The 19,677-nt window shown below is 45.0% G+C and overlaps 1 protein-coding gene and 1 long non-coding RNA gene across 5 annotated transcripts in view; one reads left to right on the top strand and one right to left on the bottom strand.

The window, feature by feature from the left end:
• The first annotated feature begins 5,138 nt into the window (after nt 1-5,138).
• The window catches only part of PLXNA3 (plexin A3), a 71,693-nt gene continuing 57,154 nt past the window's right edge, over nt 5,139-19,677 (top strand). For 2 of the 4 annotated variants that reach the window (XM_081968259.1, XM_081968262.1), the window contains exons 1-6: nt 5,282-5,327; nt 5,447-5,600; nt 6,533-6,660; nt 8,364-8,412; nt 9,719-10,948; nt 11,286-11,468. In XM_081968259.1, the coding sequence (XP_081824385.1) occupies nt 9,776-10,948; nt 11,286-11,468 (1,356 nt within the window). In that variant the 5' untranslated portion in view covers nt 5,282-5,327; nt 5,447-5,600; nt 6,533-6,660; nt 8,364-8,412; nt 9,719-9,775. Of the gene's footprint in view, nt 5,328-5,446; nt 5,601-6,532; nt 6,661-8,355; nt 8,413-9,718; nt 10,949-11,285; nt 11,469-19,677 lie in introns of all 4 variants that reach the window. The other 2 variants (XM_081968261.1, XM_081968260.1) reach the window with 2 other exon arrangements.
• Nucleotides 11,382-13,070, bottom strand: LOC309399997. Its single transcript, XR_014176588.1, has 3 exons — nt 12,794-13,070; nt 11,602-11,685; nt 11,382-11,513 (listed from the first exon to the last, which is right to left on the bottom strand). It is a non-coding gene; the product is annotated as an uncharacterized lncRNA (long non-coding RNA).

Here is a 19,677-nt window from a genome sequence, read left to right as displayed (position 1 = left end):
CTAGCTTAAAGATCTGCTCGACTAGTTTGAGTTCGATGTGTTTTGTAAACCTAGCTGTTGTGGTTAAGCTTGAGTTGGCCCTGCAGCAAGACTCTGATCCCAGCATTCGTTTGGTCAGAAAAAAAGGCTACAGTGGAGAGCTAGGAGTCATTAGCATTGCTTTTTTTTGCTTTTAAATTGCTGTGGGGAAGAGGCATGACTCTCAGATATCACATTTTTATTCCAGAGCTTTTCTGGACAGAAGAGTGAAACTGTTGAGAGGATCATGATTTAGGGAAAGTGGCTTGCAGCAGCCCTTCTGCTGTGTGGACACTAGATGGCACTGTGATGGTGCAGGAACCCATCTAGCTTAATCCGTTCCCTCACTCCCCACCCCACCACTTACACAGGAGGGAAATGGGCCCCTCCACAGGCAGGTATTAAAGCAATTCATCCAGGGTGTTGCCACAAGCTGCTTAAGAGGGAAGTCAGATTATGTCATCTGAATATGACACCTCCATCTACCGCAGTTCAGGCAACTTTTTGAAATAAGCTTTGAAAAAACTCCCCTTATATTTTCATTTATTTTTGAGGAATCCCCAAATGTGCAGCGGTGTTTGAGCTGCCTATTTCTATCTTCCTTACCCGGAGGCTGCAGATTTGCTTCAACCTGATGTCTTGGGAGATTTTGCACACATTCAGGCAAAGCAGTACACCTGTTTGTATCCTGTGTACCCACACGGGTGGCATGTCCTCCATTGTGCACCTACACCCAGGAATATTCCAATCACCCATCACTTCGGCCTCCAGTTCTTTGCAGGTTCTCTTGTAAGCAGGAAAACTAACACGCCCCAATTGCAGCCTCTTCAAGGCCAGCAACAATGCGTGGCCTCATGGGGCTCCCTGGCCAGTTTTGTAGCCTGCTTCATTGGATGCATGGAATATTTTGCTGACAGATTAACAATGCCCCATGTGTCTGATGAAGTGGGCTACAGTTCATGAAATCATGCACCATAATAAATGTGCTGGCCTTTGCCACAAGATTGTTTATTGGTTTTGCTGCAACAGATGAATGCTGGAAATTAATACTGTATTAGCCAGCAGTTTCATAGTGCGTTATGCAAACCGGAAGATTCTGGAAATCTAAAGCATGGTTGGGAAATCTATGCCATCCACATAGGGATGGATTCCAGTTTCTATCAGAAATGTCATAGATGTGAGCTCGTGTGTAAACCCATTAATTTTTATCCCTCCCATTGACATTTCTGCCTTCTATAGCCTTTGTGTGTGGACATCCCGACACATTCCATTGTTTCTCTTACAAATGGATGAATGGGAATTATACCTCTGGAACATAGTTGATTGCAGCATATCCGGGATCTCCATTTCCCCCCCCCCCCCGTTGGGATTTAAAAGGCCACAAATGAAGATTTGATCTAACATCATTTGGGTGGCAGAGGGAAGATTGGGCGGTGAAAATGTTCTCTCCTTAATATAGAAGCTGTAGGCCTCTATTATTGGAATGGAGATGAAGTTATGGAGCTGGCTGTTGGGAAAAACAAATTATTCTAGCCACCTGTTTCTTATTTTGTATGAAAATGTACGATTACTAAATAAAGAACTCTCTCGAAAATAAGAAACGTATGGCAAGCCTAGAACAAGTAACACTACCTGAAATAAAATATCACAAATACTATCAATCCTGAACTCCTAATAAGCGTTTTACTTTTAAATGAAAGCAAGAAGAGTAATGCTGTCTGAAATGGAAGTTTGCTAATTTTCATGGAGGGAAGCTGCTGGGTCATAGTTGACTCAGCCTTCCATCCTTCTGAGGTGGGTAAAATGAATTGTTGGGGGAAAATAGGCTGACTCTGTAAACTGCTTAGAGAGGGCTGTAAAAGCACTGTGAAGTGGTATATAAGTCTAAGTGCTATTGCCATTGCTATTATTATTAAACCCGGTAAGAATTTGCATCGGAGGCTAGCAGGAAATCCCAAATTGGTGGGATTATTCTGCTCCAAAGGGTAGACTGTTATCTCCAGGATTTAAAGTCCAGAGAAGCAAAAACAACATGTAAGACTGCAGGGTGACTGAAAGTCCAATGTGACTGAATTTCTCACACAAAAATATTTGTCATTATTTGCTTCATTGGGGAAAATCTAGGTACGACTCTTCTACATTCTATCCTGTGACTCCTCGCGTGAAATTGTAAGAATTTTGTGGAATCCTATTCTGGGATAAGTTTTTGGGACATATCATCCATTTCCCTGGATCCTGAAGTCCTTGGTGCTCTCTGAGCTGGGTTGTTGCTTGCAAAAGTTTCATTAACCAATTAGGCAACATCACCAGTGCTAGAGTATGGGGTTTACTCCGTTTACAGTAGCTGCCAGTAAGGGTGGGGAGGTGGGTTTCTCCTTGATAAGTCCATACTCTGTAGCTCTGATGATGTTACCTAATCGGGTAGTGAAACATCTGTAAACAGACAACTAAGCTCAGAGAGTTCCAAGGACTCTACAGTTCAACCCTGAAAATTTATCTTGTTATTGCTAGACATACACAGTGGAATTTGCAGACAGGATTGTAAACAGGGATATTAGATGGAACTTAGCTGCAGATTGATGAAAAGTGGAAAACCACTCTTTCTTTTTAAATTTATTTTTATTTATTAAACTTATGTGCCACCCATCTCACTGTTGAGCAACCTTTTTGCATTCGATCCTGTTTACAATCTGTGGCCACTCTCTCATGGCCACTCAGGGAGAATTTGGCCTCTGAGGAAAAACCCTCTTTTCTAGCTACTGATTACACTAAATATTGCTTTTGCAGTGCCATGCCAGTCTTCCATGCATTTGAGCTTGGCTTGAAAGGATTCGAGACCTTTTGATCATGGATAAAATTGCTTCCAAACCTGGAACAGAACAAACAATCTTTAGATCAAATCACCATTGAGAAAGATGCTTCCAATGTTTGGTGCATGAAGAATAAAACAAACTCATAGCAAGAGGGGAGGAAACCCCTTTCATGTATAGGGGAAAATACTATCCTGCTGTTGTATGTTTATATGTGCTTTGAGGATTTCTCTTTTGCGCACACTAATTTTGAACCATCCCAATTTTGTTAAGTACATAGACTTTTTTTGGACTGTCTTTGCTGCTTATGTATATGTAGTCTAGATTTCCCTTTATCAACTCCTCTGGGTTGAACTAATCTGCTCCATGCATTGTTGAATGGGGTTCAGACCTGTAAAAATAAGTTTTTAAATTAGATACATACAGATAGTTTAAAATCTAAAACTTCGACCTTGTTGCAAATTCGTGTGGGTAGCAACTGCTACTATCAAGTGCTACAGAACAGTCCAAAGGAATGTGCTGTCCATATGTTCAAGCCAGGGAACCTCTCCATGAATGAGGCATTTAATTTTCCTTCGCTGACCCTTCGGTGGAAAACCTAGTCCGAATTAAATCCTGACCCTTCTACTCACAGCCACCTGACCCGACCTCCCTTCCCAATACACAGGGCACTGTAACCGAGAAAACGTGTTAGGTTAATTTGGCGGGTCTGTCTCCCACCTTCTCTCCCCGTTTTTTTTTTTTTTTTAACCCAGTCACACCCGCATCCCCTCGCTGGCTCCCGCCGCCTAACATACTCCGGCGCACGTGGCCCTTGCCAAGCTTGGTAGCGCTAGCGCAGTGGCATCTGGTTCCCATTAGAGGCCTAGGGAGTGTTGAGTTTCAGCGGCTTCTGGGGGTTTGCGATGCCAGGCAGCATCCAAGCCAACATCCCCCCCGCCCCCCAATCCCCGCTTCCCTTCCTTTCTCTTCTCTGGATCCCATCCCGGGTTGAGTTGGGCTGAACCGGGTGCCCCCCCCCCCGTTTCTTCTGAATCGGAACACTAGTAGAGCCCCTCCTGTGAGCCCCGCGGTTTATGACTCATCGTGAGCAAATGAATGCTAAGAGGGGAGAAAAAAGAAGAGTGGGAGGGGGTGCTAGACCGGACAGAGCTGGGATGGGAGTGAACGTGCCTGCGTGTGTCAAATGGAAAATAGAGCGTCTTGCCCGCTCCTCCGCGGCGAAACGTCTCCACGTCGCCCACCGCCCGATCTCCTTTCTTCCTCCGTGATCCATCCCCGCTCTCTAACGCCCGGCGGGCTCTGCCTCCTCCCCGCCACCCATGGGGTGTCCATCATCCCTCATCTCTTGGCTCCTGCTGCCATGACAACCTGCCCTGGATGGTACACCAACAGCGGCGGCAGCCTAGCAAAGGGGGGGCGGGGGAAGAGAAGGGACTAGGGCTCCGTGGCGGGGAAAAGGCCACGAGGTGCTCGAGTGGGATTCAGTGACGAAAAGACCGGGGGCGGGGGGGGGGAAACACTAGGGAGACGCAGTCGCATATGCACTCTGGTTTACACACACAACCGTGCAACTAGTGTTTTTAGGAAGCGGCGGTTCTCCACTTTCATCGCCAGGGGGCGCCTTCTGCACAACTTCGGTGCCTAGACGGCTGAAGCCACCAGTGGGATGGAAAGGGTGTAAATAGGGAAAGGATACACTAAGGGGCAAACCCATTACTCGCATCCAGCCATCTTCCGTTTTCCTTTCGCGAGGTTTGGAGCTTCCAGCTCGATTCTCAGGCGCCTTCCTTCAAATAAATGAGCTAGTTCAAACCAGAGAAAGAGACACCGTATATAGACAATATGCAGCTAAATTAACGCTCCGCTTGGGCAATCGTGCTTCGTCTCCCTCTGTACAGCTCCAGCAGCTGAAGCCCGAATCCAGCTTTTACAGAACAAATGGGAGAGCTGGAGGGAGCCCTGCACACACTCAATGCTAGATAGAGTTCAGCCCACTTGCCTCGCACATTTTACGGGCATCTCCCCTGTCCCAGCTGCCTTCCGCCTCGGCTCTTTCAAGCACAGAGCTTAGTTCAGCCTATATTTGAAGCAGCCCCGCTCCCGACACCCCGACTTTCCAACTGGCCTCAGCTCAAGGGTCTGGTCTGGATGAATGAATGCCCGGGCAATACCACTTCATGGTCTGGGGGCGCCCGTGCATGGCGAATATTTGGCGGGGAAGAGGGAGAGAGAAAAGTCCCCTGCCTTTCACCGAGGAGAGGGGCGGAGGCTCAGTCCCGGAGAGCCAGGAAAGAGAGATCCACCGGGCCGAGTGGAGAGAGGGGCTTCCACAGCCGTCTCCGATCTTTCGCCTCCCCCTGCCCACCTCCAGTGGTTCTGGCCACATTTAAAGGGTTGAGACCGGTTGGGACGGGCGCAGACGCCGAGCGACCGCGGCTGCTGGAGGCGGTCGGGCGTCTTCACGAGCGGGCGTGGAACCGGCTGCAACAGCGGCAGGTTAGAATTCGGATTCGCGCGAATCGCGGAGCAATCGGGGCAGGGAGAACCGGAGTGAGGGACGAATAGAGCAGGCAGATCCGCACCTCTCTCATCCTCCCTTTCTCCTTTCCGAGCAGACGCGGTTTAAGAGAGACGCCGTAAGCGGAGGAGCTGGTCGCGGTGGGTCCGCGGTGCGGGGGTCTCTGAACGAGGCGGGCGAGTCTTTCCGTCCCCGCCTGCGTTGGGTCTCTGGAAAACAGGGCGGGGGGAGAGCCTGTGGCCGTCTCTGTGGTGAGAGCAGACGCCCCATCTCTTGCCCTCTTATCTTGTGCGAGGGGGCGGGGTGTTGCCCGGTTTTCTATCCCCCTCCCCATTCCCCTCTTTCGTTATTGCTGTTATTGCTGTCTTTCAAGAAGATCTCTAGTTTTCCTCTTGGTCTGGTTGGGAAAGAGGTTCTTATTGCAAGCGTGCGGCCGTCACAGGAAGGAAACAGGGCCGGGGGCGTGGGGAGGGGGCGACAGGACGACGAGGCGAACAGGTAAGATAATATGTGTGAGAATGCAAAATAAGGAGGCTCGCCTTTTGAGCCGCTATCTCTGGATCAGGGCGAGGTGCTGGCGGCGGCGGTGGTGGTGGTGGTGGTGGGGAGCGCTTTGCTTCCCCCCCCACAAAGGCTTGGTTTCTTATTCTGCTTGAGCCCAAGGAGGGGTGGGGAAGGCTGGCTAACGCCCATCAGGCTCCAGCTGGGGTTGATTCGTTGTGGGGAGGGGGTTCGCTTGCTCGATAATATGCATCACTCTTACCACCCCTTAATCTTGTGGTTCCCTGGGATTTGTCAGTCAGGATGTTTCTTGGTATTTGGTGTTGGGCTTTTGTAGGAAAAGAAGACCATCTCTCCTTACCCCATTCTTTTGTCGAACTCCAAAGCCATAATCTAGATTTTGGAAATTTTTCATATGCCTTATCTTAATAGAGCCGTAACTTATTCTGGCAGCCAACATCACTAGTGTTGTGCCCTTCAGAGAAGGGGATTTTTTTAAATTATTTTTTTTTCCATTTCAAGAAAAGGGATCCCCTATGTGAGAATTGGGTCAACTTGATTGATGGTGCATTCCTGGAAGAAAAGAATTTGAGATGTTTTCATTATCTACAACATATATATATTGCTAGAAGCGCTTTTTTTTAAATGCCATGGGTCAAATGAAATTATCCCCATTTTACAGACTGGAAAAATCAAGAGAAAAATCAGCTTCATCCTGGAGGAGCCCTGCTTGCAAATTCTGTAGTGACACAGGTTGTCCAGTCTGAAGTGTTCCAATGGACTGCTATGAAATACATGTGTAACAGGTTGGTCTCCTTCCCCGTTGACAGGAAAATGGCTAGATCTTGATTTTCCAAGGTTTCTCACTTGTGAATGAATTTGGGATCTTAAGGTATCCATTCTTGGGGGCGGTGGGGTGAGATGGCTACAGCTGCTCTTTTAGCCAAGGTTTAGTTATGCTTTTTCCAGGCCTCTCTGGGAAGGAGAGGAAAATATGATATATTTGGACGGGAGAATTTTACTACAAGGTGGATAATAGAGAAGCTTGATTTAAATAGTGTATTGGAGAGTTTGTATTCTGAGTAGTGATTTCTACTTCTAGAAATTCTTTCTAAGTGGCCATGGGTAGCAGAGCCGTTTCGCTGAATAAAAAGGGCAATTTGTATATAAGGATTGGATTAATCTGAAGGCAAAGTATTGAACTTTAGACTAAGGTTCTAGTGTAATCCTATGTTGTTATTCATCAGCATCTATTGTGAGAAACCATGGTGGGTGGGTGGGTGTGGAGGATTGAATATGATTGAAATGCAACAGAGGGTACTGTAGGTAATATGAATATATTTGTGGCAAGGGAGTATATTCTGTGTCTGTGTTCAGTATTGCAGTCCTAGTGGCAATGAATTTTGTTTGTCTTATGTGCTTGTTTGAATATTGTGGAGAAACCTCACAATGGATCCTTCCAAATACCTTCAAACTTCAAACTCTTTCTTATCTCCAAATTTGGCCTATAGCTCAACGGTAGTGACTGGTATGCTTCTGTGGTGATGATTTGGGATAAGAAAACCAGATTGAAGGTGACTAGAGATTGTGTGATCTACCAATTAGAATAGGCAAAGCAGTGAGACATCTCCTAATCTGACTTCTTTCCCTCTTTACTGAATGAGTTGTGTGTGTGGGGGGGAGGGAGTAGGGGGTGGTGGCACACAATCTTGGGAGTACACAAAAGCATGTTTGCATGACTGACCTACTTCTGAAACTTTTGACCCTCCTTTACAGACTATGTGAGGACTGTACAAATACCTCTTGGTTTTAGAGCATGAATTCTTTGTGTGGTCCATAGACCATTGATAGTCCAAGGAGATAGAGTCCCCACCTCCCCACCCCATTGTTCACAGGCAAAAGTTGCCTTAATTCTTGCCTTTCCATATGCGCTGGATTGTTGGATCATTGGCTGAAAATTGGGTCATTGAATGTTCTAAAATTCAGAAAATAGACTGTAACAAACATGTCTCAAGTGCAGCTATTAACTTCAGTCCACATTTGCTGTGCTAATAGCAATTTGGCATAAAGAACCCCACGTAAAAATTCTAATAAAATGATAAATATCTAAATAGATTTAAACATCTATTCACTTCTAGACTGTTGGTACTCAGAGATATCTACTAAAGAACTTTCTTGACCAGGAAATGTATTCTGAGAGTTGTTAATAGAGTACATACATTGAAGTAAAAAAATGAATAAATATTTAATTTTGGAAACAGCTTTTTGAAACTAAATTTTAAATGAGAAAAAAAAATTTAAATGAAAAAATAAAAAATGAGTTGTTTATAGTCTCCTCATTTTCCAAATGTTTGTTCAGTGGTGAAGGCGAATACTTGGCTTGTGGTATTGAATTTAGAGAAAAAGAATATGAAAGCCAGATATTGCTATCTTTCTTGACGTGAAAACTTTTTTTTAATGTGAAGGAATGCATGATATTTACTGCATGAACTTAACTTTTGATAGGGCTTCAGTTGGATGGATTCTGAGCTACAACTGTCTGTTTGCTGGTTCCTATAAGCTGTAAGTATATACTGTACTTTAATTACCAATTTGTAGACATTCACTCCTGCTGTTCTCTTTCTCCTGTTACTTTCAATGTTCACAGTCAGATTCAGTCGTCTTTGTAAATCCGAGGACAATGTGAATTGTGAATTAATGCCGTTGAAAATTTAAAAGCGTGAATTTGTCCACACTAGGTGAGGAAAGATTTCTTTCCAAGTGTTTATGGAGATGGTGTAATACTGAGAAAGGTGAGAAGAGAAATAGGGGGAAAATATCTGAGTGGCATAAAGAGATTGTGGAGGCTATTAGCATGCACCTTGCTTGATTTCACATTACTTAACTATCTAGCTGTATGAATAAAACTAATTTAGTGGAAAGTATTGTTGGAGTGGATGGGAAAATGGTGGCATTTTTCTAATGGTTCATTCACACATGCAAAATTTTCCCTTGCTGATGGAACCCATTAAGCAATGGAGCTGTTTAGCTGAATAGTTCTTTGAGGTTGCATTGTAAAGTATTGAAGGCAACATCATCCCCATCTCCATTGTGATCATACGCATCTGCTAGTGCACATGCACAGCATTTAAAGTGGGTACAAACCTGTTGCAATATGAACTGCTGGCATGTGAGGGATCTGAAATTGTCCTGCTGCAATAATGGGGTGCATGTGATAATTGTGCGCCGTGGGTGTAAAAGTGAATCCACAATGTGCAGCACAAGAAGGTTCTTCCTACTTCATATATTTAAATGAAGCCCCCCCCCGGTGTGTATACTGAGAAGCCATGGCACTGGGGGTGGGTGGGTGTTGTAATTGGGACTCCACATGTGCATAACTGTAGTTCTGAGAAGGAAACCGCTGCTCAAGGGTGCAGTCTTTGCTCCTTTCGCATGACAGGTGCTATTGCTGGGTTTGGCTTTTCTGAGTTGTTGCAGGTATGTGCAGGAGAAATGCAGCACTGGCTTTCCTTCTCACTCATACTGGTAGGTGCTAGTGAGTAGCTGGACACTGGTGCTGTATGGAATAAGAAAAGGAGTGGGGGTTTGGGGGGGCAGTGCCTGTTCCTTTGGAGAAATGGGGTTCCATAGCTTAAGTTTTATGGGGCTGTCATGATGCATTCAGAACCCCTTGGAGCATATAGCTCTTTAGAGGAGTCCTAGATTGGTGAGATGAGCCCAACAGATCTTGTGAAATCACCACATGACACTGAGCTGGGATAAGGCTGTATATGCCACGAAGCCTTGAGTGCTATTTTTTCTGTATTTCTTTTCTTTTTAACTTGCAACACCCATTGAAGCTGGACCTTCATCTCTGTCTCCCTTGCAGGCTGAATGATCTTCCTGTGCCTGGCCCTGCCTGACCCCAGGCAACTCCCCAGTGATCATGTGGTGGCTGCTCCTTCCTGTCACCATCGTGGCTGGTGTCCTGCTCTCCTGGCCACCCCCTGTTTGGGGCACCCGTGTTGTCTTCACGGTCACAGACATGGCCCTTACCCATCTGGCTGTGCACCATGAGACCGGGGAGGTCTACTTGGGTGCCGTCAACCGCATCTACAAGCTCTCAGCCAACCTGACCCAGATACGGGCTCACACCACGGGGCCAGTGCCGGATGACCCCAGATGCTACCCTCCCCCAGGTGTCCGTCTCTGTGCCCATCGGCTGTCCCCTGCTGACAATGTCAACAAGCTGCTTCTGATTGACTATGCTGGCAACCGTCTCGTGGCCTGTGGCAGCGTTTGGCAGGGAGTATGCCAGCTCTTGCGGTTGGAGGACTTGGCCAAACTAGGGGAGCCTCACCAGCGCAAAGAACACTACCTTTCGGGGGGCCGTGAACCAGATGCCATGGTCGGTGTGATTGTGGAGCAGCTGAGAGAGCCCAGCCAGTTCTTTGTGGGCACTTCAATCGGAGGACGTTCGGAGTATTTCCCCACACTCTCCAGCCGTCGGCTCACTCCTGATGCCACCAGCCCAGAGATGTTCAGCCTGGTGTATCAGGACGAGTTTGTCTCTTCTCAAATCAAGGTCCCTTCTGACACTCTCTCACTTTACCCTGCCTTTGATATCTACTATGTGTCTGCATTTGTGTCTGGCAGTTTTGTGTACTTCCTCACTTTGCAGCTTGACACTGCTCAGACGCCCCTTGAGCCTGCCGGAGGTCCTGTTGGCCCTGGTGCGACGGGTGGGGAGCGCTTCTTTTCATCCAAGATTGTGCGCCTGTGTGCCAATGACACAGAGTTCTACTCTTATGTGGAATTTCCTCTGGGCTGCTCCAAGGACGGAGTGGAATACCGTCTGGTCCAAGCGGCTCAGCTGGCCAAAGCTGGCCGACAATTGGCCGAGTCACTGGGCATTGCAGAAGGGCAAGATGTGCTTTACGCCGCCTTCTCGCAAGGCCAGAAGAACAGGGCAGCACCACCCCGGGAGAGCCTGCTCTGCCTTTTCACACTGGATGAAGTCAATCAACGCATCCGTGAGCGTATCCAGTCATGCTACCGTGGTGAAGGGCGACTCTCTCTACCATGGCTTCTCAACAAAGAGTTGCCCTGCATCAACACGGTATTACACTATCAAGCAGTCTCTGCTTCCTCATTTCCTACCTAATAATTGCCCGTTCCCATTCCTTTATAAAATAAGAATCCCAGCCATCCCGGCCCTTGAAAATTGCTTTTCTTTTTCTTTGCTCTTGGCTCTTATCTTATCCCAAGACTGCAGCTCAAACCTGGGAACTTTTGTTTGGGCCCTTGTGGTTAATGACATACTTTGATAACTGGGGCACAAATAGTATCTGAGTAATATACACAGACAGGGGGCTTGTTGGATAACCCTGTGTACTTAAGTTACTCATTCCCGTGTGATGCTGACCCTCATGTCCCCTTTTTTTGCGTCTTTCTAGCCCATGCAGATCAATGGCAATTTCTGTGGGTTGGTACTGAACCAACCCCTAGGAGGGCTGCAGGTCATTGAGGGACGCCCGTTGCTCCAGGAACAGACCGAGGGCATGGCCAGTGTTGCTGCTTATACCTATCGTGGCCATTCGGTTGTCTTCATTGGAACCCGTGCTGGCAACCTGAAGAAGGTCAGATGTTCTTCTTGGTGCCTGGGAAAGGGCTTGGGGTAGAACCTGAAAAGAATCAGTGGGAGGGTGAAGGTGATGACTAAGGGCTGAACAAATGTTCAAGGGCTTTCACTTCCCCAGTATTTCTATTTACCTCCCAGTAGAAGTAAAGAAACTTGTGTTTGTCCCCAGCTGGTGACACGGCTCTGTCTCGGTATACATCATCAGTGTCTCTGCTCTGAGAGAAAGATGAGTAAAGAAACTTAGCAGTAGCAAAGCTCTAGTACATACCTGCAAAACCATTTATTTAATAGCTGTGTTTACAATGGGCTGAAAATGTGAGTAAGGGGAGTAAGGGGAGGGCTGAGCAATATTATATTATTTAAGGGAGCAATTGGATCAAATTTTATTTTCCTGCTACAACACATATGTCAGCATATGGATTTTTCCTCCTCTCCCTTATAATCCTCCAAACACATCTTCATAGGTGACTCAATGACAGAGCAAGCATTTTGTATATAGAAAGTAAAAGTAAAGGAGTCCCTGAGGATGTTACTCTTCTAGTCATTGCCAACTATAGGGGGCAGTGCTCATCTTTGTTTCAAGGCCACTGAGTCAGCGCTGTCGAAGGCATCTCTATGATCATGTGGCCAGCATGATGTCACAGAGTGCTGTTTTCTCCTCACTGAAGTGGTACCTATTTATCTATGCACATTTGCATGCTTTCAAACTACTAGGTTGGCGGGACCTAGGGCAAGGATAGGAGTTCACCCCATCGCGGGGTGCTCGAATCTTAAACCTGGTCTGCCAGCTTTCTAGCCAATAAACACAGCAACTTTACCACTCAGCTACTGTGTCACAACATTGCATACAGAAAATTCCAGCTTTAACCCTAAGTCTCCAAGTAAGCCTGAACTTCTGTCAATATAAACTAGCTGTTCCTGATGTGGTGCCTTCTTGATGGACTGGGGCTACCATTCCCAGCCGGTGTGGCTACCCATTCCGGGAAAACAGTTGAGTTAGACCAGTGTTTGTAAATCTGAAGAACTCTCCAAATTCTCAGCCATAATTACCCTTGTTTGGGAATTCTAGGCATTCAAGTCCATGCATCATTTAAGTTGCCCAGTTGTGGAAACCCTCAGCTAGATGGAACAATGCGATGACTAAGGGGAGATAAATGAAGTGCTAAATAATATTAATAACCTAAATCAGAATTTTGCAAAACAATTAATATTCCCCAGAAGCTTCTCTTCCTGAGGGACACTTCCTTCTGATACACTTGGAATTCTGAACTTTGCTGTGGGTGCCCTGACAAAATAGCTGCCACAGCATGAGAGGCTACTCACCGGGCGTTCTTTTTCCAGAAGGCAAATTGCTGCGGTTTCTCCCAACTGAACTTGTAGGTGGGAGGGGGCATGGAACAGCTGAGTAAGCAGACAGATAGTTTCTGTTATTCCCCCTCCTCTGACACCTTTGCAGAATCCCCAGTGACTCCAGTCTCAGAAGGTTCCAGAGGAACATCTGCAGTGGCACTCTTGCTCTCAGGACTTTTCCTCTCTGCTTGCTGCAAGCGAGAGAGGAGTCATGGCGGTTACTAGCATCTCCCTCCCAGCTGCCATTAGTTACCACTCTGCATAGTGTTGTGCCCAACAGACTTGTCACATTAAATATTAACTGGGCAGAGAAGGAGTCGGCACTCCCCTCCCCTGTCTATCTGGGCAGAGGGAGAGATTGGGAGGGAAGATAAGAACAGCTGAACTGGGAAATGAATGGTGTGTGCTGCACAAGAGCTGGAAAGGGGGTGTGAAGTCCAGACATTGGGCTGGCAGAGGCTGAAGCGGAGGGTCATGGATACAGTTGGCAGAAGGTTCAGACTAAGAGTTGAATGAAATGGAGAACATCTCTTTGGTTTTGAACCTGAAGCTGACTGAGGCAGTGTGGAGGTTTTGCCAAAGCATTCCAGGTTGGTCACAGCACCTCCCCTCCCTCAGCTGCTGCCAGTTGTGTCTCAGGAGACATGGCCCACTGGCTCATTTGCCCCCACTCCTGATCTCCTCAGCAAGCCTTCTTTTCTTCCTCCCTCCTCTGCTGCCTCTCTGTTAGCCTTTGAGCCTGCTCTTTCCTGCAGCGTTGTCAGCAGCCAGAGACCACACCCCAACATGGCACATCCCACTGGATTATTCCCCTCTCCGTCTCCTCAGTGTCCTGTCTCTGCTCAGCCATGGCTACCGATATGCATAGACATCCTCAGGCTTGGATTTTTTCCCCACAGAACTCTGCCCAGGCCAAGTACTTCTTTGTCAACATCCAGATGGTAACTCCCATTTCATTTATGGCACCCAGTCCCTCAGAAACCTGCCGACAAACTGTTCTTGCACCATCCCTAATTCAGAGCTTGCAGAGTTAAAATACAATTTCCTTCCCCCAGAATCATTTTGCCCTAAACTCAGCATTTCCTAACCCGATTTTGCAGCTTTTGAAGTGTGTATGCATGAGGCTGAGAGAGGGGATGGGAAATAGGTACAGAGTAGAATAGCCATTTGGAAGAAGGGAGACTGATGTGTTGGATCTGTCAGTACCAAGGAGGAAAAAGGATTGTGAGCTAAAACCGGCACAGAAATTATCCAGTTTTCATGCTCAGGATTCAACGTGCACCGAAGTCTTGGATTTCCAAGGCTTCTTTTAGATGATAGATTCCATCACTGAAGCATATGAACCTATTTAGTGCCTATTAACATGAGCAGATGTATTTCCCCATCATTACTGTTCAGTTGTTTGCAGTCAAAGGTGTCTTAGAAAGCTCTTCAGCTTAATCAGATCAGCTTATCACAAGGCAAATATGAACTCCAGTATCTCTCATTATAAAAATTAAATGCTGGCTTAGACGAATATGTGTCTGGGTTTTTTTATATACCTAGCTTCTTTGACAGTCCAGATTTTAACAATTAATCTCTTAGCTTTTCATTCTGCTCAGATTGATCTCTAAGGAGGAGGACCAAGGTGCATTTTTTCTGGCTTCTTGATTGAACTGGTTTGGGGGGGGGGGAAACAGCCCAATTCCCATCCCTTTTACCCTCTTCATCCCAGCTGTGAATTCAGTTTTGAAAGGTGGGGGGAGAGTGAGAGTTCCCCTGGAGGCTGTGGCATCTGGTCACATGGAATTGAGTTACAGTTTGCTTATATGTGTATTGGGGGTGGAGGAGAAATGCTGTTTAAACTTTTGAACCTCTAGCAGGGAGCATGAGGGGAGGTCATGACCCCCTTCTGTTCTTCATGCAAATGGTAGAGATTCAATTAGGATGGCAGGAGGCCGGGTGGTAGCCTGCCCGTGTGTCTTTGCCATTCCCAGAGCTCCCTCAGTTGTCTTCAGTACACTAATTGCCTTGTTGCTGCCTAGCCTGGAGCCTTACGCTGGAGGTGACCTGCCTGTTCCCTCAATCAAATCTGAAAAGGACCATTATCCTACTCCTTGGGCTGGGGACAGGGGGAGCTGAATCCGAATTCCCAGCTCCATAACTGTACTGACCCAGGGGTCTTGTCCTTATATGTGTGGGAGGCTCAATGGAGCTTTGTTGGTCAGGATGAAAGACCCTTTGAGCTTTCTCTTCCAGGCCAGCATGTGTCTCCTTTCCATCACCTTCAAAACCAGACGAGGCAGATATGCCTACTTTCCACCTTAGTTGATGGAGATACTATGCCATGTAGGATCGGTGTAGAAAGTAGCTCCATCCCATCACCCACCTCAGGGGTGGTATTTACTTACCTCCCCTGCCGGTTCGCGAATGTGAGGGCACGCGCCATGTCTGCGCGTGCGCTCTGCCTTCCGCTCATGCGTTTTGCCTTTAAAAAGGGACTAAATGGGATGCCATAGAGCTAAGGCGGATGGGCGAGGCCAACCACCATTTCCGCTACTGGTTCGGGCAAACTGGTCAGAACCGGCAGATATACCACCTCTGCCCCACCTCCTCTGTAAGGGGAGCTACTTTCTCCTCAGACTTGCTTATATTGACTTACCTGAAAAGGTTATGGGTAAATACTGAAGTTTTATCAAAATGGGGTCCTAGCCTAGAGCGCCACTTCCTGCCACTGCAAAGAGAAAGGAATGCAACATTAAGAAAAGAACCAGGCAGAATTGCATAACGTGTTAATATGTCAAATTAGAAGTACACATGCCAATTTGGAAATGCGTAATGTGGACGCCTATTGCACTTTAGTCTGATGATGTCCAAAAGCTGACCTCAGATGGACAACTTCAAGTTCCCACCCTGTATTCTAAATTATTTGTCTTTAAATTTAATTTGTACACGGCAGCCCTTCAAAAACTGAACTGCCCTGATAAAGTAGAATAATATAATAGATAGTCCAAACTTGGGCTAAGAGGATTGAATTCTTAGTTTCCTTCAGCGCTCTCCTCCCCCATTGTCCGTGGTTTCATTTTTGGGAGATTACCTACTTGTCAGGAATCGCAACTTCTCTTTCTCGTCTAGCCTTAGTTAATCTAGTGCCCTCTATACATACTGAGCTTACAACTTCTAGATTTCTAAGACTGTATGCCTATCTTCACCACTGGCATTGCCTCCTAGGTGGCTGGGAGGGTTCTGTGCTCCCTATACCTCTGAAAGCAGAAGATTCTTTTTTTAATAGAACAAAGCTTAGGAAAAAATGATGTTCCTCCCCTCCAGCTTCCCTTCCTCTCCCCGCTTCCCTCTCCTTCCCTTCCCTTCTCGTGTCTTCCCCAGCTATGAAAGCTGGACTTTTTTGATGCCGAAGAAGCCTGTAATTTATACTGCCTTAATTTATTGGGAAGCTTTTTTACTGTTTAATCCTTTCCCAGTTAAATTACTCTTTTGCTTTGTTGGAAGTGGTACCCTCCAGATGTCTTGGGATACAGCCGATTGGAGCTATTATTCAACACATCTGCAACATCACATTGTGGAAGGTTTTATTAACGTCCATCAAGTTTTATTCCCATTTATCAGGAGCTGGATCTGTGCATTTGATGTGTGTGTTAGGCACATCTGGGCACACAGCGCCACAGAATAGCTACTCTTCCCTCCAGTAATAGTTTCTCCAGCTCATCAACATGTCTGAATCGGATTAAGTTGCAGCTGTTCCATAATGTACGAAATTTTGGCTCTACTGCATGACTGCACTTTTTTATTAAGTTTGAGAGAAAGGAAGCTATTATGTTCCATTTGCTAACACCCTGGTTCAGAAGACATTCCAGGCCTGGCTATTTATTAGGGTTGGTCAGCCCTTTAGATTCAAAGGAAGAAACGTGATTCGGAGCACATTACAGACAACATTGTTTAGAATGTCTTAAACCAAATGGATATTTTCCCAGGATTGTTTGACAGTTGTGGAGGTAGAAGTCCAGAACAAGATGTAGCCACTTTAAGGTATCTCTAATGGGTACTACGTACAAACTACATATGCCCACAATCAAATTTCTCTTTACAAATCTAGAATCTCTATAGCTGTACTCGTGACACACACTTTAAAAGAATATAAATAGATCAGACAAGTAAAGAGATAAAACACATCAACATAAATTTTTACGAGTAACTCCCCAAGCAGATACCAAAGTTATGATTTGTTTGGTTTTATACTCTGTTTTCCCCAAAATAAGACCCAACTGGAAAATAAGTCCTAGCATGATTTTTCAGGATGCTCATACTATAAGCCCTATCCCAAAAATAAGACTCAGTTAAGATCGTCAACCAGACGGATGCAATTAGTACTATATTTCCCAGAAAACAAAACAACTAGAAAATAAGCCCCAATGCATCTTTTGGAGCAAAAATTAATATAAGATATATTAATATAAGATTAATATAAGTCTTATTTTCGGGGAAACACGGTAGTTGCGATGTTAACTAACTGCAGCTCAGTTATTCTCGGTTCCTTCTAAGAATGTTTTATTTTCAGTGCAAGTTTGAATTCAAATAAATCTGTGCAAAAGTTCTTAGCGGCAAATGAATTAACAATATTGGAGAAGCACAATAATCCAGTTTTCTGTACATTGACTCTAATCATAAGGATAAAATTATTTGTGTATTTTTAAGCTTGTCGGTTTCATATGTGTCTATTCTTTCCTGAGAAATTATGCAAGTTAGGAGTGCATAAAACGCATTTCGATTGTAGATAATTTCTCTAACAACCTGCCCTTTATAAACACATGTGGCTTTATTTAGAAGGCAGTGCAAAATTTGGAGAGGTTTTCAATCTATTTGTAGTCCAGCTGATTCATTAAAAAAGAAGGCAGTCCTCAATTTATGACCATAATTAACCCCAAAATTTATGTTGCTAAGTGAGACAATAGTTAAGTGAGGCAAAATTCTGAAATCATACATGGGGGAGTTGGACAGATTAAGGAAGGCTAGAAAGTCCTGAGGATTGAGCAACTGAGTCTGCTATTAGAGAACAAATGAGTATAATATGCTGCACTGATAAAAGCACTTCTTCTGCCTGGGGTAATTTAGGAAGATGAGTGGGATGAGAGATTAAATAATGATCATTAGTGCGAGAATAAGGTATCGTAAGTATAAAAGTGCTTCTCACAGCTATTTTATGCAATATGGGAGATGACAGTAGCTGTGAGAGAATCCTCTCATTCCTCCACTGTTTCCAATTTCCCTTTGTAGGGCTGGGTGAAAAGCAAGATATTTTGCTTTATAATGTAATTGCAAAGCTTTAAAAATATTGTTCGGTGAAATGAGGTATTCCCTTAGTGAACCCAAAACAAAATTAGATAGCTAAGAAATAAAAATAAAATAAAATTGGAGTCTATTAAGGCCCATGAATGGTTCCAGAGATTGAAAAAAGAGTATTGCATTACCAGATGGTATCTGAGCCCTCAGCTTCCTGAGAGAGCCAGTGTAACATAATGGTTAAGGTGCTGGGCTAGAAACCAGGAGATTGTGAATTCTAGTCCTGCTTTGGGCATCTTTGGGGAAGTCTCTCTTTCTCAGCTCTAGGAAGTAGGCAATTACAAACCATCTCTGAAAATCATTTGCAAGAAAATGCATGGATTGTCCATGCAATTGCCAAGAGTCAAGATTGACCTGAAGGCGCAAAAAGGAAATAAAAAGAATTGCTTCCTGGAGTCGCACTGTCACGTTCTGGGGCCATTTTGAAAAGTGTCTGCTAAGCTCCATCTGAATTCTATGCAAGACGGGAAGAGGCTTTTGGGAATTTGCCAACTCTTACATGCATTCAGCTTCCCCTTTGTGATATATAGCTAGGGACTGGAAGATAACTTTTTTTTTACAAACAATGGTGTAAACCTGAACTAACCTGTGTTTTTTCTCTAGCTTTGGTTTAAACAATTAAACAGCCCTTTATCCAGGGTTACTGTTTTACAGGAAATGTGTGAAGAATGGATGGGGCCCCAACTGTTGGATTTCTGAAAATACTGGGATAGTATACTTCAGTGTCAGAAATCAATCTCTTGAATTTACCAGTAACTGCTAGAAATTCAGATTGTGTAAGCCTTGGAAAGAATTGATGTTTAATAAAAAGCAGCCTGTTTTTCACTTGCCATGGAGCTAACTTCCTCTCCAGAACTGGCACAATATATATATATAAAAAACACGGGACTATTAATCACCCACTGTTTTCACACAGAAGTCACTTCGGTTAACTTCTGCAATTCTGTTGGTATTCAAATGTTTTGCTTATTTTTAATTTGCCAAGCCAAGCAGCGTGCAAAGAGCAAGACTGCTGGACTGAATTAAAGCAGACTAAAACAAACCAGATAGGGAGATAATTTCACTCAGTGCCTGTCACTTCTTCTGCTCCTCCCTTGTGCCACTGTGCTGTTTCCCAAATGCCTAAAAAAAACACCATGGTGGGGTGCTTTAGAAGAGCAATTTCAACTGTAAGAGTCTTGCCCTTCCTCAAAATTGCTTGTCATCACCTCATAATGCCAACCCAAATGGTGGAGGCTCATTTTTTCCAATTGTTCATCTGCTATTTATCAGTGGCCTCCTTCCTTATGAACGCCACATATTGTAGGGATGATTCAAACACCTGTCAGCTCAGCTTCCATAGGATCAAACTTCAACCCTTCCCCCCAAGCACAAAAAAAAGAAGAAAATTTGTCATGATGGCATGCATAGTTTATTAAATAAAAATAAATAAAAGCAACAGCATTCATTTATTTAAATAATCAAAAGTCAATAAAAATATGTTTAAACATTGCAGATTGGTTATCTCACATAAGCTCAAT

Source organism: Natrix helvetica, assembly GCF_964273705.1.
Source record: "Natrix helvetica genome assembly, chromosome: 1".
NCBI classification, from domain to species: domain Eukaryota; kingdom Metazoa; phylum Chordata; class Lepidosauria; order Squamata; family Natricidae; genus Natrix; species Natrix helvetica.
This window is presented reverse-complemented; position numbering and strand designations above follow the sequence as displayed.